This window comes from Peromyscus maniculatus, chromosome 13 (assembly GCF_049852395.1).
Source record: "Peromyscus maniculatus bairdii isolate BWxNUB_F1_BW_parent chromosome 13, HU_Pman_BW_mat_3.1, whole genome shotgun sequence".
NCBI classification, from domain to species: Eukaryota; Metazoa; Chordata; class Mammalia; order Rodentia; family Cricetidae; genus Peromyscus; species Peromyscus maniculatus.
Window position 1 is genome coordinate 55671833 of NC_134864.1, and position 16314 is coordinate 55688146.

General features: G+C 43.9%; 1 protein-coding gene across 1 annotated transcript; it reads left to right on the plus strand.

Moving 5' to 3' along the window:
• Positions 1–84: 84 nt before the first annotated feature.
• Ppil3 (peptidylprolyl isomerase like 3) lies at positions 85–9431 on the plus strand. Its single transcript, XM_006975055.4, has 7 exons — positions 85–221; positions 815–857; positions 2056–2130; positions 3284–3377; positions 5531–5598; positions 7486–7604; positions 9072–9431. The coding sequence occupies exons 2-7, from the start codon at positions 855–857 to the stop codon at positions 9196–9198; spliced, it is 486 nt and encodes a 161-aa protein (XP_006975117.1). The 5' UTR covers positions 85–221; positions 815–854; the 3' UTR covers positions 9199–9431.
• The last annotated feature ends 6883 nt before the right edge of the window (positions 9432–16314 follow it).

Genomic DNA, 16314 nt, shown 5'->3' on the forward strand with positions numbered 1-16314 from the left:
GTGGGGCCGAGGGGTGAGGTGCATGCACGGTGCCCCCCCCCCCCCCGAGTCCTCGTCGGTGTGCTGAGAGGGGAGACTGACGGGGAAGTAGGTGTTCTCTGCAAAGGGGTCCGCGCTCCACTTCCGGTGGGGCAAACACTCTCAAATTGGAATCTGCAGACTCGCCGGCGCCTGCGATGAAGTCTTTACGGTTTCCGCAGCGGCGGTGCTGAGCGAAGTGTGTAAGTGTCGGGTAACGGGGTTTGTCCTTTTATTCGCGCACTCGGTGCCTGCTGCACCCCACCTGGGCGCCGTTTTATTTCTTGGGATCCTCGCGGTGAACTCTCGGGCTTCTGGGACCTTAGGTGCAAGAATGTCCTGTTAGCTAGTGACCACTGCTGTGGGAAAAGCAAATAGGGGGGGCGTGCGGGAAAGGCGCTTTTAAATACGATTGTCAGGTTGGTAAGACCTGGGGCTTGAAAAAGACCTATGAAGTGTGACATTTATTGTACAAGCGTCTTGAGTACAGTGGGCGTCCTGGGTAAAGGGAGCGCCAGCACCTCGCTAGACCAGTAGACCCGAAGGTGGGACTATGTCTAGCCTGCAAAAAGAGCCTTGAAGAAAAATGAGCTAAGTACAGTGTTTGGTGGTGGCGGTGGTGGTGGGGTTCTGTGTTGGGTAGGATCGCGCCACTACTGATCGGATTTTTATTTAAGAGGATGCTAGTGTAAGGTTTTCGTTGTAAATCTACCGTGGAGATGAACAAGGATGGTGGGAATTTTGGGTTCGCACGAACTAATTCCTCTTTCTTTTTGGATTGGAAACTCATCTTCAGGTTTTCTCTGCAAGCCTTTCTGGAACCAGCAAGAGGGGGGATGGTAAGTGTTGGAGAATTCTGCTAAGTGGGTGGTTGTTGGCTTGGTTTTATCCCCACCGGATTCCCTGGAGCTGGGGCCACCACTAGTGGGTGTGGGTGCTGGGAACCGCACAGGTCCTCCTGTGAAAGCAACAAGTGCTCTTCACGGCCAGGGCATCTCTGCAGACCATTTTTTTTTTAATGATGGATATTTTTTAGGAAGTCAGACAAGGTACTGAGTGTGTAGCTCCGTGGTGTGTGTACTAGGGTAGAGGGAACAGAGTAGGATAAGTAAGTATGATCATCACAGCATTTTCCTACTGGGGTGGTGGCACGCAGGAGGCTGGGACAGTATTGTGAGACCAGCCCTGGCTTCACAAGGATTGACTCAATGAATGAATGAATGAATGAATGAATGAATAAAAAGGGAAACCTCCAAATATTTTTTTGTTTGTCTCTGAAATAAGATATGAAACAAATAAAGTTACTAAGCAACACACACCAGAAAAGCACAGGCAAGTGAGGAAGCCCTGTGGCCGGCTCCACGAACCAGGACTGGGAAATGCTGACAGCTTCTGGTTTGTTGTTAGTAATGAAGGAACTGCTTTTTAACTCTGTTTCTCAAAATTAAACTGCCCTGAGGAAGTGGTGGAAATAGTTTTGAAAAATCAATTTCTTAAACATTTTCTCAGTTAAATATTAATGATATGGAGACCTAAAATCAGTAATAAAAGTCGGGCGGTGGTGGCACACGCCTTTAATCCCAGCATTTGGGAAGCAGAGGCAGGCGGATCTCTGTGAGTTCCAGGCCAGACTGGTCTACAGTGAGTTCCAGAACAGCTAGGGCTACACAGAGAAACCCTGTCTCTAAAAGGAAAAAAAAAGAGTAATAAATGTAACCATTGTTTTTAATATGTTTTTAATCATAAAAAATTCAAAGTAAAAATAATTATTTTGACTACAATATTTGCATCCAAAATTTAGCAGAGATGCCACTTTTCATCTATATGAATCTTCTAGAGATTTTTTTCCTGCTATTGAAGTAAACATGGAGAAATTAGTGTGACTTATCTGTCAGAGCCACTAAATGACTTAACAAGTCATTTTAATATCTTTAATATCTTTAATCAGATAGCCATCTTGAATATCCAGTCAGAAATAATACAGAAATTATGTTACTGGAAAAAAATACCATTTGTTCTCACATTCTCCTTTTTCAGTCTGTAACACTGCATACGGATGTGGGGGATATCAAAATAGAAGTCTTCTGTGAGAGGACACCCAAAGCATGTGAGGTGAGTGTCATTGTTTGCATATTAAAAATCAACTAATATGGTGGCTCGAGCCTTTAATCTTGGCACTCGGGAAGCAGAGGCCAGTGGATCTCAGAATTTGAGGCTAGCCTGGTCTACAGAGTGAGTTCCAGGCCCGGCAGAGCTGTATAGTGAGACCCGTCCTTAAAACAAACAGAAACACTCTCATATAACAGGACAGCCACTTTGAAATTGAATTATTCAGCCTAGGAAGTAAGAAAACTTTCTGCGAGCCCACTTCAGGAATAGCTCACCGTCATGGAGGTCTAACCTCCACCTCTGACACCAGAGTTAAAATAAGAGAAAGGAGGGTGGTCTGGGGGGCGACTCAGCAGCATGAGGACCGGAGTTCAAATCGCCAGAACTCACAGAAAGTGCTGGTGATCACGCGCACCTGTGGGGAGGGGGGGGGACACAAAGACAAGAGGATTACAGGGTCTGGTACACCAGCCAGCTCCAGGTTTGGTGAGAGACCCTGTCTCAACGGAAAGAGGCTGAGGGTGGTAGATTACTCATCCTTCTCTTGCTTCTGCACACACACACACACATACACACACACACACACAGGAACACGAACACGAACGAACACGAACACATATACCACAGGCACACCACACATACTAAATAAATATAAATAGGTAGGTGCTTCTCCCGTAACCATAAAGTGTCCAGTGTCTTTTCTCTTTTGTCTCATTTTTTCAGGAAATGTAATTAAGATATGAGAGACTTGTTCTGTAATATTTAGCCTGTTGACATGACAAGGATAAAAGGAAGAGTCAACTATTTTTCACTCATGCAGTTATCTGTCAAAAGACTCTTCCAGCCGTGTCTAGGGTACAGTGATGAGCAAGAGACATCGTTCCCTGCCCTCAGAGAGCTACTGCTCCAGCTGGGAAAGGCAAGGGTAGGAAACCAGGCGACTGCAAGAGAGAACAGTGTCGTGCAGAGTGCAGGACAGGGGCACGCAGGGCTCCCCAGGACCTGCTCCAGACCGACTGTCTTATTCCCAGAGGCAGTGGCTAATGCCTAAAAGTCATAGTGCGATATTGTTTTCAGGGTCTAGGATTGGACCTTTATCTGCTGAAGGTTGTTTCTGCCTAAACCATTTCTCAGTCACTGTTCTTATTCTCTTCAGAATTTCTTGGCTCTTTGTGCCAGTAATTACTACACCGGCTGTGTATTTCATAGGAACATCAAGGGTTTCATGGTTCAAACGGGAGATCCCACAGGTGAGTTTCCACTACCCGAAATTAGGATGGTTGGATATGTCATAAGAAAAAAATGTGTAAAACAACTGAAAAACATGGTCTTTATAGCAAGGCTACTTCGACCATCACAGAAAAGCTTAGGGGTTTTGTTTTAAAGATATGTTTATTTTTAGGCTGGGCTGTGGTGGCGCCCACCTTTAATCCCAGCACGCGGGAGGCAGAGGCAGGCGGATCTCTGTGAGTTCGAGGCCAGCCTGGGCTACAGAGCGAGATCCAGGAAAGGCTCAAAGCTACACAGAGAAACCATGTCTCAAAAAACATATATATGTGTGTGTGTGTATATAAGTACTTTGCCTAGATGTATATAAGTGCACTGCATGCCTATCTGGTGACTCTGTGTGTGTGTGTGTGTGTGTGTGTGTGTGTGTGTGTGTGTGTGTGTGTGTGTATTTTGCCTAGATGTATATAAGTGCACTGCATGCCTATCGGGTGACTGCTCAGGCCAGCAGATGGTATCAGATCTCCCGAAACTGGAATTTCAGATGATTTTGAGCCAACCATGTGGATGCTGGGAACTGACCCCAGGACCTCTATAAAACAGCAAGGGTTCTTTTTTTTTTTTTTGAGATTGTATTTTAATTAGAACATTACTCCTTTCCATTTCATCAACACCCGCCCCCCAAAACCTACCATGTGCTCATCACTGGTCTCCTTTCTTGTCACCGGTTGTTACTGCATGCATGCATGTATTTGTATGTATTTGCATGTATTTGTATGGACATATTATCCAGGCTAGTTTTTCATCAGCAGACACAAGCTGAAGCAGAGGTTCCTTTTCACAGGAGGGGAGGAGGTGTCGCCTAAGACCATCGGAAAACAGATTTATATTACAGTTCATAAGAGTAGCAAAATTAGTTATGAAGTACCCACGAAAATAATTTTACAGCTGGGGGTCCCCACAACATGAGGAAGTGTATTAAAGGGTCGCAGCATGAGGAAGGTTGAGAACCGCTGAGCTAGAGTCATCGGAGAGGAGAGAGCCTCACTTGAGGCAATGCCTCCTCCATGAGATCCAGCTGTAGGCAAACCTGGAGGGCATTTTCTTAATTAGTGATTGATGTGGGAGGGCCCAGCCCCCAGCCCATTGCCGGTGGGGACATCCCTTCCCAAATATAACCCGTTGAGTCTGTACACTGTTACTTGTATGAACGTCTTCAGGGCTGAGCACTTGGCACTGGACAACCCTTTTGCATACTCTCCCCTGGGGAGACCACCTCCCCTGCTCCCAGCTCTCCTCCGTTCTCCGTAGGGCTGACTCCTCAGGGGCGCTCCCCCTCCTTCCCTCCATGCAGTTCAGCATGTTGTTGTTCTCCTTCTCGGTCAGCTCAGCAAGTGTTCTTAACACTGTTTCTGGTTTTTGAGACAGGGTTTTGTCACCTAGCCCAGATGGGCCTCGAACTTTCAATCCTCCTGCCTCTACCTTATGGGTGTTGGGAATACAGCCATGTACCATAATACATTAATTATGAGATTAATGTATTTGGTTTGATCCAGCCAGCAGCAAGACACTTTTAGAAGGTGCTATTACTGCTGTAAAATCTGAGCAGTATTAATGAGAGGGTTTTCTCCTTGTTGGGAGGATTTTATTTTTCTGGTCTATACTGTTAATTTGAGGGGAGTGCTAAAAGGCCAGATGGTGTATGGGTCTGCCATCTCAGATACCTGGAAGACTGAGACAGGAGGGTTGTAAGTTCAAGGTCAACCAGGATAATTTAAGGAAACCCTACCTCAAAAAATATTAATTAAAAAAGAAAAAAAAGATGGGAATGCTGGAGCTATATAACTCAGTGGTAGAACACTTGTGTAGCATACACCAGGTCCTGTGTTCAAACTTTAACACTCTCTCTCTCTCTCTCTCTCTCTCTCTCTCTCTCTCTCTCTCTCTCTCTCTCACACACACACACACACACACACACACACACACACACTTGCATTTGAAGAGTCCTGCTAGGGTTGGATTATAGTTCCGTGGTTGTGTGTTGCCCTGGGTTAGATCCCCACCAGTATATATAAATAAATATATGGTATAAAGCAGCCCCCAGGGCCGCCCCCCCCACCCAGCCCCCGCCCCACTAATTAGACGTTTCTTTTGATTTGCTTGTCTTGTTCTACAGGCACTGGAAGGGGAGGCAGCAGTATCTGGGGCAAGAAGTTTGAGGATGAGTACAGTGAATATCTGAAGGTATCCCTGTGTTTCTGGTTACTTTTTTTTTTTTCCTCGAGACAGGGTTTCTCTGTGTAACAGTTCTGGCTGTCCTGGAACTTGCTTTGTAAACCAGGATGGCCTTGAACTCAATGAGATCTGCCTGCCTCTGCCTCCTGAGTGCTGGGATTAAAGATGTGAAGCCACTAGGCCTGCCTAAGTAAATACTTTTTATTAAAAACAACTAGTGCCCAGTTGTGGTGATGTGTTGATAGACAAATGCTGAAGATGAGTCAGGAGGATTACTAACTTGAGACCAAGTCTAAGCTATGTAGACTGGAAGATTTCCTGTCCTGACCAGCAAAGCTATATCTTTTTCTTGATCTGGGGACATAACTCTGTTGACAGAATGGTTGACTCTCAGGCAGAAAGCTTTGGTTTCAATCCCCAGGGCTACATGAACAAAGCATGGTGTGCACACCTGTCATCCCAGCATCAGAGAGGTAGGGCAGGACGATCAAAAGTCTAAAATCAATCTCAGCTACATAATGAATTTGAGGCTAGCTTCGGCTACGTGAGACCCTGTCAAAAGACCATTGTCCGGGGCTGGAGAGATGGCTCAGTGGTTAAGAGTCCTGAGTTCAATTCCCAGTAACCATATGGTGGCTCACAACCACCTGTAATGAGATCTGGTGCCCTCTTCTGGCCAGCAAGGACACATGCAGACAGAACGCTGTATACTTAATAAATAAAAAAATAATAAATAAATAAATCTAAAAAGAAAAAAGTAAAAAAACAAAAAGCCATTGTCCTACACATCAAAGTTGAGGATGGGCTTTCAAGGTTCACGTACTGTATATGCCAGAGGAGCTCTTGTACGTATACTCCCAGAGACACATGCCATTAACTATCAAATGAAAACATTTTAGCATATCCAGTAGCATAAAGGCATACCGCAGTCTTTGTACTGTGTAGCTCTGGCTGGTCCCAAACTAGAAATCCTCCTACCTCCGCTCCCCTTTTGCTGAGGTTCTAGGCACGTGCCACCACACCTGAGATCAGGATGTATTATTTTGATGGAGCTGCATGCACCTCCCTAGCTTTCCTAGCAAGTGTCACCTGATGAACAGCCAATGCTGGAGCGGTCAGTGGTCAGTTATATGTTTTGTTGTTGTTGACTGGGTATCTCTATGGCACAGTTCAGACTGATCTCTATTTATTTCAGTAAGGTACTTTCAATTTTCATTTACCATGCCTTGTAAACTAGGAGTACTGATAATGTTAGAGTTAGGTGAGACCTTCCTCAGATCATCCAGTCCTGAGGTAATAAATTGGTTGACTGGCCATAGGAGGAAGATTCACTGATCTTTCTAGCATTCTCTATCACCATTAAGAAAAAAATCCATGGGCAAGAGGTACGCTATTGACTTTACCAGACTCCATCTCTGCCCAGTTTTCCGTGTGCGATCTGCTTGACCCTTGTGAGCATCTATGTTTTGACCCCTGAGCTAGTCCAGCTCCCTTGTTTCAGAGGTGAAGAAACTAGCCTAGAGTCCAGTATCCAAGAAGAGATTTGGGGGATTGGGTTTAGTTGCCTGATCATTTCTTCATTCAAGCACACTATTCCCTAGTACAAATGTAAGGAATCTTTCTGTTACACGGTGATAGAAATAAAAGTGTTTGTGACTACTTCTCCAAAGTGAAAATGAAATTGATTGGAAGATGTGATAATTATAAAAGCAAATGATAGTCAAGGTTATCAGAGATAAAGATAATACAGTCTTCACGTGTGGATTAATACTGAGAGGAAAGCTGGCTAAACCATCTCTTGGTCCCCTGAAGACTGAAAAGGCAGAGAATGTTTCAGTTTGCCTTTGGAATTTGCAGGTGACAGCCCCGTTAATGCCTTGGTTTGTCTTTGTTTAGCACAACGTCAGAGGTGTTGTATCTATGGCTAATAATGGCCCAAACACCAATGGATCTCAGTTCTTCATCACCTATGGCAAGCAGCCGCATCTGGACATGAAATACACAGTGTTTGGAAAGTGAGTGTCCCAGTCATCTCTTTGTTCGGCACGTCAGTATGCTGCCTGTGATCGTGGCACAGTTAGTGCTGGAAACACTGGTTGGACTGTAAAGTACCTGGGCTTTAGGCCACCAGTCACCAGCTTTCCGACCCTGAGGAAGCAGACACTATCTGAGCTTCGCTTTCTTTATTTTGTTTAAGAGGAACCTAAGAATGGCTTAGCATGTTTTGCAAATTAATAGTGGTGTGTGTGTGTGTGTGTGTGTGTGTGTGTGTGTGTGTGTGTGTGTTTTCAGCAAGAACAACATTTAACAGCAAGCAACACATCTGAAAACCGTGACGTAAGAAACTGGACTGCCATGATGACTGTCACCAGTGTCCAGGCACCTCTTGCTTTTCAGCTGTCCTTGGTTTCCCTTTCACGATCACCTCATGGTTATCCAGGTAGCACAGCTGTCAGAGCATGTGTCAGGAAGAAAGGAGGAAGAACTAAAGGGTGTCTCACACCCCCCACACCCCCCACCCCACCCCACCCCGAGACAGGGTTTCTCTGTGTAGCTTTGCGCCTTTCCTGGAACTCGATTTGGAGACAGGCTGGCCTCTAACTCACAGAGATCCACCTGGCTCTGCCTCCCGAGTGCTGGGATTAAAGGCGTGCGCCACCACCGCCCGGCCATTGACCCACGTTTCACGTTTTTAGGCATTTCAATCCATGATCATTTGCTCCAGTGTTTTGGCCTGTTCAGTACATCATGGCAGCATGCGGTGGACCAAAACTTCTCCCTTCATGGCCAAGAAGCAAGAAAGAGGGAAAGAGATATGCCCCGCCTCTTTTTTCCTTTGTGTGTGTGTAATATACGTATGCGTGTGTGCGTGCAGATGCAAATGTACATGAGCATGACTGTGAAGGACACAGCGTGGTACCAGGTGGCTTCCTTAATCTCTCACACTTCTGGAGCTCACTGATGCAGCTAGACTGGCTAGCCAGAAAGCCTGAGGGACCCTCCTGTCTCCACCCAGCCAGCTCTGGGATTGTGGGTGTGCAGGGGGTTGAACTCCTATCCTCACGCTTGCACAGGGGCCATCTCTCTGGGACCTAGACTCTCTCTTCAAGGCTTCAGTACTTACAGTAGTCCCGAGCTGGTGACCACGCCTCCAGCACATGGACTTCTGACGGACACTCAAGTTCCCAACCACAGCAGCAGGTGTACATGTCCTCGAGGTCGCCCAGTTGTCATGAGAAAGAGCTGGGGAGGTGTGGGCCCCGAGACGCCTGAATTCAGGGCCGCTTCACTTCCGTAGATGGGACTGGCCTTGATACTCCATTTTGCCACGTGTGTCCAGGAGGGGCGTTCAGCCAAGGCACCTGATCAGAAGAGAAAGCGACACTGAGGTGGAGCACTCTCCTCTGGAGACTGTAATTGCTATAGATACTTTGTATTTCAAGCTGAGAAAAGTTTCACATACCACATTGTTTCTCTTTCAGGGTAATAGACGGTCTGGAGACTTTGGATGAGCTGGAGAAGTTACCAGTAAATGAGAAGACATACAGACCTCTCAATGATGTCCACATTAAGGACATAACGATTCATGCCAACCCATTTGCTCTATAGCTGTAATAGACCTGGGCAGACACTTGGCAAACTCTTCACTGGAACACACCCATTGTAATGGGTTTATCCAGTTCTGATTATGTCAGAGACTCTGGTCCTTCCGGTGTTCACAGTAATGATGTCCATCTGGGAGACCTGTAGCATTCACCCCCAGTCGTGAGCATATTCTGTACCACTGCTATTGTTCAGTATGTTTAATTTAAATACAACAAAGCAATGCCTTGTTTTTATTAGATGTGAGTATCTATTTTTAAATGCTGACCTCAGGTGCGGGCACTTTTTTGAGCACACAAACCACATACCATGACCATGCTAATCTGTATCCTGGAAGTACTGTTTTTCCTTCACAATTCACTGCAGTTAGGAGGAAAGCTGGCCTGTCGAGGTAGCACATGCCTCTAAGCCCAGCACTTGCGAGGCTGAGGCAGGCTCATGGATTAAGCCCAGCTGTACTACAAAGCAAATCCTGACTGAAGAAAGGACAGAAGAGAACCCTGCTAAGGATATGGTCTAGGAAGGCCAGCCAGCCTGCCCTCTGCTGTCTGGGGGAGGTTGGGTGTTTCGTTTATTCTGTTTGGGTGGTGGCTGGTTCTGAAGTAATGTTGGTAGATTGCCCAAGCCGACTTCCTCCTCTCAATCCTTTGTCTCTCTAATGCTATGGTTACCTTTTTTTTTTTTAAACATAAAAACAGGTTATAATTCAAAAGTCCAGGGTTATTTTAAACTTGCAGGGCGTTTACCCACCAACCCCACAGTTCCCCAGAGTTTTCTTGAGTGAGAGCAGCAGGAAATATTAGATAGAAGGATTTAGAGTGGAGAGATAAACAGATAGAAAATAAAGGATAGCCTCGAGAGGGCCTGGAACCTTTTCCAACAAGTCCTGACTGTCTCTGCCCCAGGGTATTTATAGAGACGCCAAGGGGTGGAGCAAAAGACACCCCCAACCCCCCAGAACAGCCAAGTCCAGACCATCTCACACACCTGCACTCAGGCCCGTGGTCCAATCATCCTCTCTAGCAGACCTGCTGGGTAAAGCCACAAGGAACCTGAAAATGGGTTCCCACAGAAACTGGAAAATATTTTCTCTGTAGAAAATAGTAAAAATAATATTTCCCAATAAGCCCTTTTAAGCCAAATAATAGCTGAATTATACATATAAATATTTATTAGATTCTGGGATACAGAAGAAACCTATCTTCATCTGTTCAGAGAGCTATGTTGTTCTTAAGTTGTGTAAGTGAGATTCCTATTCATCTTCCCCTTCACTGATTTATGGCAGACATTTTTCTACAGGCTAATCCAGAATCTAAAAAGATTTTAGCCTCCCCTCCTGAAAGTATGGCCAGCATATTCTTTCATCAGCTTGATACGTTACAAATTCTTATCCTAATAGTGAAATGTTTCACTAAAGCTTGCCCAGTGATTGGGCAAAACCAACATTTACTATAAGCCACAGTCATCCTAGGTTCCCACCTGTGAGGTAGCCTCCCTGGATCTGTGGGTTGCAGTCTGATTGTCCTTTGCTTTATATCTAGTATCCACTTATGAGTGAGTACATACTATGTTTGTCCTTCTGAGTCTGGGTTACCTCACTCAGGATGATATTTTCTAGTTCCATCCATTTGCCTGCAAATTTCATGGTCATTGTTTTCCTCTCTGAATAGTACTCCATTGTGTATATTTACCACATTTTCTTAATCCATTCTTCAGTTGACAGGCATCTAGGTTGTTTCCAGGTTCTAGCTATTACGAGTAATGCTACTATGAACATAGTTGAGTGTGTATCTTTGTAGTATGATTGAGCATTCCTTAGGTATATGCCCAAGAGTGGTATGGCTGGGTCGTTTGGTAGATCGATTGCCAATTTTCTGAGAAACCACCATACAGATTTCCACAGTGGTTGTACAAGTTTGCACTCCCACCAACAGTGGAGGAGTGTTCCCCTTGCTCCACATCCTCTCCAACATAGGCTGTCATTAGTGGTTTTGATCATAGCCTTTCTGACAGGTGTAAGGTGGTATCTCACAGTCATTTAGATTTGCATTTCTCTGATGACTAAGGATGTTGAACATTTCCTTAAATGTCTTTCAGCCATTTGAGAGAAAGGTGCCTGCACTAGGTACCTTTCTAGTTATGTGCTTGTAGTGGCCAGATCAGGTCACAGCTCCACCCCCTACCCTGCACCTAAAAACTATTTGGTGTAGCTGCTGCCAATGACAGGACACCCTGGGCCGCCACCCTCCGGAGCCTGGCCACCTGGCAGCCCGGCTCCACTGCCGCCACTGCCACTACTGTCATCGCCATTCCATGCACAACCGTCACCATTGTTTGGTGTATTACCTCATCTGTTGTGATCCCAGCAGTTCTGCCCGGAACTGACAGGTAGGAGTTGCCTGGGTTAGTGTTTGATTCACAGGAGCCGGTTCAGGGAGCTGAGTCAGCTCACACCAGACCTGTTTTGGCACTACACCTGCGACAGACACCTCCTGGCTGAACAATGCCACTACACCCTGGTTAATTACATCTGGAACAGCTGGGCACTTCAAACAATCTCTTGAGGATCTTATCTGAGGTAACTTTGTACCTTAAACTGACAAATAAATAAACACATAAAAAAAATTTTCTTCACAAATTTTAATTCTCATGCCATGGTGGATAATATAAATTTATGAATTTCCAACATTTCTTTGTTTAAACTATGGATGAAATTTTACAAGACAAATACGACCTTCCTGGGATGTATACAGTTTTCACCATATTGGCGATTAGCATAGTAATTCATATCATATCATTGAAAAAATGGTTTACTAATAACACCAAAAATGAGACATTAATAGGACTGATTCAGATTTGCAAAGTGGTATTGAGAACTTAAACAAAAGGATTCTTTCTTTGGAATCTGCTAATTTACTGCTAATAATAACTGGACAACCAGATTTAATTCCATTGATAATAAATGTGAATACGCCGGGCGGTGGTGGCGCACACCTTTAATCCCAGCACTCGGGAGGCAGAGGCAGGCGGATCTCTGTGAGTTAGAGGCCAGCCTGGTCTATCAAGTGAGTTCCAGGAAAGGCGCAAAGCTACACAGAGAAACCCTGCCTCGAAAAACCAAAAATAAATAAATAAATGTGAATACCTAATGGACAGAACAGTAAATCTCCAGAGCAATCTTAATGCCATACAGATCATTTCTTTTTTTTCTTTTTTTTTTTTTCTCGAGACAGGGTTTCTCTGTGTAGCTTTGCACCTTTCCTTGGTCTTACTCTGTAGCCCAGGCTGGCCTCGAACTCACAAAGATCCACCTGCCTCTGCCTCCCAAATGCTGGGATTAAAGGCGTGTGCCACCACCTCCCGGCCATACAGATCATTTCATTTCTAAGGAAGAACGATCATCATTAATTGATAGAATAAAATCTTTGGAATCAGCTCTTTTGAAAGAACATAAAGAAACTGTTTAATTCCTTGAAGTCATTGGAATCATTCACAGTACAGGAAGTACAGACTAGAAAAAGTTGAAGTTAATTGATTTCAAGCTTTGGAGGAGTCCGTGAGAACTAGTAATAAGGGTGCTAACCAATAGAAGGTCAAGGCTAAAGAGGTCATAACATCGCCAGTGCCTCACGGAGTTAGAGATGATTTTCCAAAGGTAACAATAGGTGGTGCTGTGGTTTACCCTGTCACTGTTTGTGAAAGCCAGCCAATGATAAACACCCTGAAGGGTATGTACAATATATCTGGCAGCCTATTCATATGAGAGATTTAAGGAATATCAAGGGAGCTGTAGTTCCCTATGGTATACATTCAACATATGTGAAACAGATGGTAAATATGTGTTCTTCCACAAACAGGATCACACCTAATGATTGGAATCAGTTATTATCTGCTGTGTTAGAATATAGCCAGCAGTTATATTGGAAAAGCTAAGGCTTGAACAGCAAGGTAAGATTAGAGGTTTTGAGATCTCCCAAGACCAAATTCTTTATTATTTTTATTTTTTATTCCCCCACACACACTGGGCATTTCTAGATGCTCAGACCATTTCTTTTTTTTTAATTAATTTATTTTTTAAATTCCACTCATATTAATCACATTTGTGGTATTCATAGATTACATTCGCAGTATTCATTCAATTATATATATATATATTTAATTTTAAATGTCGAATGTCATTTCTTGAAGAGGGTAGGAGGTTAAATACAGGCTTACAGCACAATGGGAGGACCCCGGAGGGCAGAAGTTCGCTACTGATGTTTTACAATCTTGCATCTAAGCTGTTAACGCCCATTATTCAGGATACACAGACAAGGAACTTCCTTAAGCATTCAGGAGGGTGGAACCCGGCAGGGAATTAGCATTGGGAGGCCAGGCCAAGACCAAATTCTTGGTGAGGGCTACTTTGCTGATATAAATGCACAATTTATCTTTGATGAGCATACGTTATCCATATGCCATACAGCAGCTTTAAGTGCTTGGGAAAAATTCCAGAACCAGGGAAACCAACTGAGCTATATATGAAGGTCTTCCAGGAGTCAAAAGAACCATTTACTGATTTTTTTTTTCTACAAAGACTGACCAAGGATATAAACAAGGCAATATCAGACCAAGAATTAAGACAAGTATTAACTCAATCTTTGGCTTTTGATAATGAAGGATACTTGTACCTTTAAAGATCAGATCAGCACCCATAGAAGAATGAATCCAATACATAAACAATATTGAGTCTATTAGCTATGGTAATGAGGCTTGGATAGGAGAGGTGATTTCCAAAGGTAAGAGGAGGCATCAAAGTACCAAATGTTTTAGCTGTGGTAACCAGGTTATATAAGAAGAAATTGCACACGGGTGCTCCTAGAAGTAGTGTTTCTTCTAGAAATAACCAAACAGCAGACCCCAGCCTTCTGGATTATGCAGAAGATGTGGCAAAGGCCAACACTGGACCAAGATTGCAGATCAACAAGAGACATGAGGCAACCATTTATCAGTGGGAAATGACTTGGGGGGCCTCTTGCAGGCCCCTAAATTGAATGGGGTCCAAATATTTTCAGCCACTGTGGAGGAAATTCCTCCCCAGGACAATTAAATAACACAGCGTCTAATGTAAAGAACGACATTGCACTGGATGATAGAACAGTCTTGATAGATGTATCAAAATTTCCAAAAAACACCATAAAATAATTATTTTGGAAGACTTCCATAAATGAACAAAGACCAAAGCTTAGAGTGCAAATTAACATTTTCCTGGAAGGACTGGTGGATACAGGTGCAGATATGTCTATAGTTACATGAAAATCATGGCATCCAAGTGTCCAATTTCTAGGGCTTTGAACCCTATCTCAGGTAAAACAAAGTATGGGATGGGTTGAATGCATAGGACCAGAAAAAGAGAGGAAGGCTGAGGCCATATGTGGCAAATGTAGCAGTGAATCTCTGGGGCTGAGATTTGTTATAGCAATGGAACACCCAGATTAAAATTCCTCCCATCTCAGACTTCAGCTGTCTACTGGGTTCTGTATTTGTAAGTGTATTTCCTCAATTTATCCTAATACATTTCCCTAATGCTCTTTAAGCAGACTCCTGTGGATTTTTCGCATTATATAGGATAAAGTAAACACAAAACAGAGTTAGTTTTGTGAGAGCTGTGATAAGACAGCTGGTCTCCTTGTTCAAGGGGTCAGTCTATCAAGGCAACAGGACTCTGAAGCAGCTGAATGAAAAGAAGAAATCAAAAGGAAAGGAGAGGACGTGACTGCTCCTAGGCATGGTGGAGGAGAAAGTTTATTACAGATAGTAGGAAGAGCATAGGTAGGCAGGTCCCTGGGAGAGTCCAGAGTGGATGTGACCAGACTGAGGTGGGCCACTTGGGGAAAGGGGGTAGAGGGGAACCTGAGATGCGGCAGCCAGGAGACCAAAGGTACAAAAGGGGTGGTAACCAAAATGTCTGGATTATATAGGGAAGAGCCTCTGGGGGAAGGCGGTCCAGTCCCTGGGCTGGAGAGTTCAGGGTAGAGGGTGGGGTGTGTGAGTCAGACCCTGTGGCAGGTGGGAACTGAGGGATGCTGGGAGAACCTGGAGGTCCTGTCCACTTGGATATGTTACATAGGCACCTCATCCATTTGTCCTAGTTTTGAAACTTCATATCCTAGCCTTTTCGTTGATAATAAATGAATGATACAGGATCATTTAATCATCTATTACTACCTCCTGCTGATATTGGAGCATCATTGTTGGGGATCCAAAAAGCTGGAATGTTACTCAAATCTGGGAAGAGCAGGTTGTTTCACTCACTGTCCAGGCTCTGTGGGACCATCTGGGGCTAGGGACATGCAGGCATTAGTTGGAATAGTTTGCATTCTTTAATTGATTGGAAATCTGCTGGAACATATATCTTAGGGACAGAAGGTAAAGTTAAGGTGTTTAGGGAAAATTTTTTTCTTAGCTTCACATTTGAAACCTTTAGGCCCATGGTCCTGGTAGTTGGGAGAGGGGATTCCCAAGACCAGCGAGATCCCGCCCTTAATAATAGGCAGGTGGAGAAACAAGCTGTTGATTGACAGAGTCCATTTGACCTATGAGAGGTGGATCCAAACTGACTCCCTGAAGCTTACAAGACTTTTTTAAGTTTATAAAAAGAGGTAAAAGTTTTGGATATAGTAGCATTACCACTGTTTGTAACCTGTACTGAAATCCACATTGTAGAAAAGGCATTAGACCTTTGAGTCATAGTAAAAGCTCAGGGACCCAAAAATGATTTTGGTTAAAAGCATGAATACTCTTTCCTTTGTCCAGAAGACTGGGTGTATACAGATTGGACAGGGATGTTTTTTTTAGCACTGTGAGAAACAATTTTAAGTCTATACTTAGAAAGACTACCAAAGGAAATTTAAAATTTTGAGCTTGTGACTGATAACAGTAGTCAGTGCTTACCAGAGTAGATTAATAGCTTCTCAGTACTCCATTAGTTAGTGTTAAAAACTCCAAACTTTTAAGTCTTAATATAACAATAGCATATGAGAGAAAGAAATCTGAAGCATTTTTCATTTTTTTATATACCTTACTTAAATCATTTTTTAAAAATCCAAACATTTACTATGAAACACAGATGCTTGATTACTG

Bases quoted from the DNA above. Each gene is read 5' to 3' on its own strand.
- Ppil3 (XM_006975055.4), top strand. The intron at 2,131-3,283 runs GTGAGTGTCATT...TATTCTCTTCAG, and splicing joins GGACACCCAAAGCATGTGAG to AATTTCTTGGCTCTTTGTGC. The intron at 7,605-9,071 runs GTGAGTGTCCCA...TTTCTCTTTCAG, and splicing joins AAATACACAGTGTTTGGAAA to GGTAATAGACGGTCTGGAGA.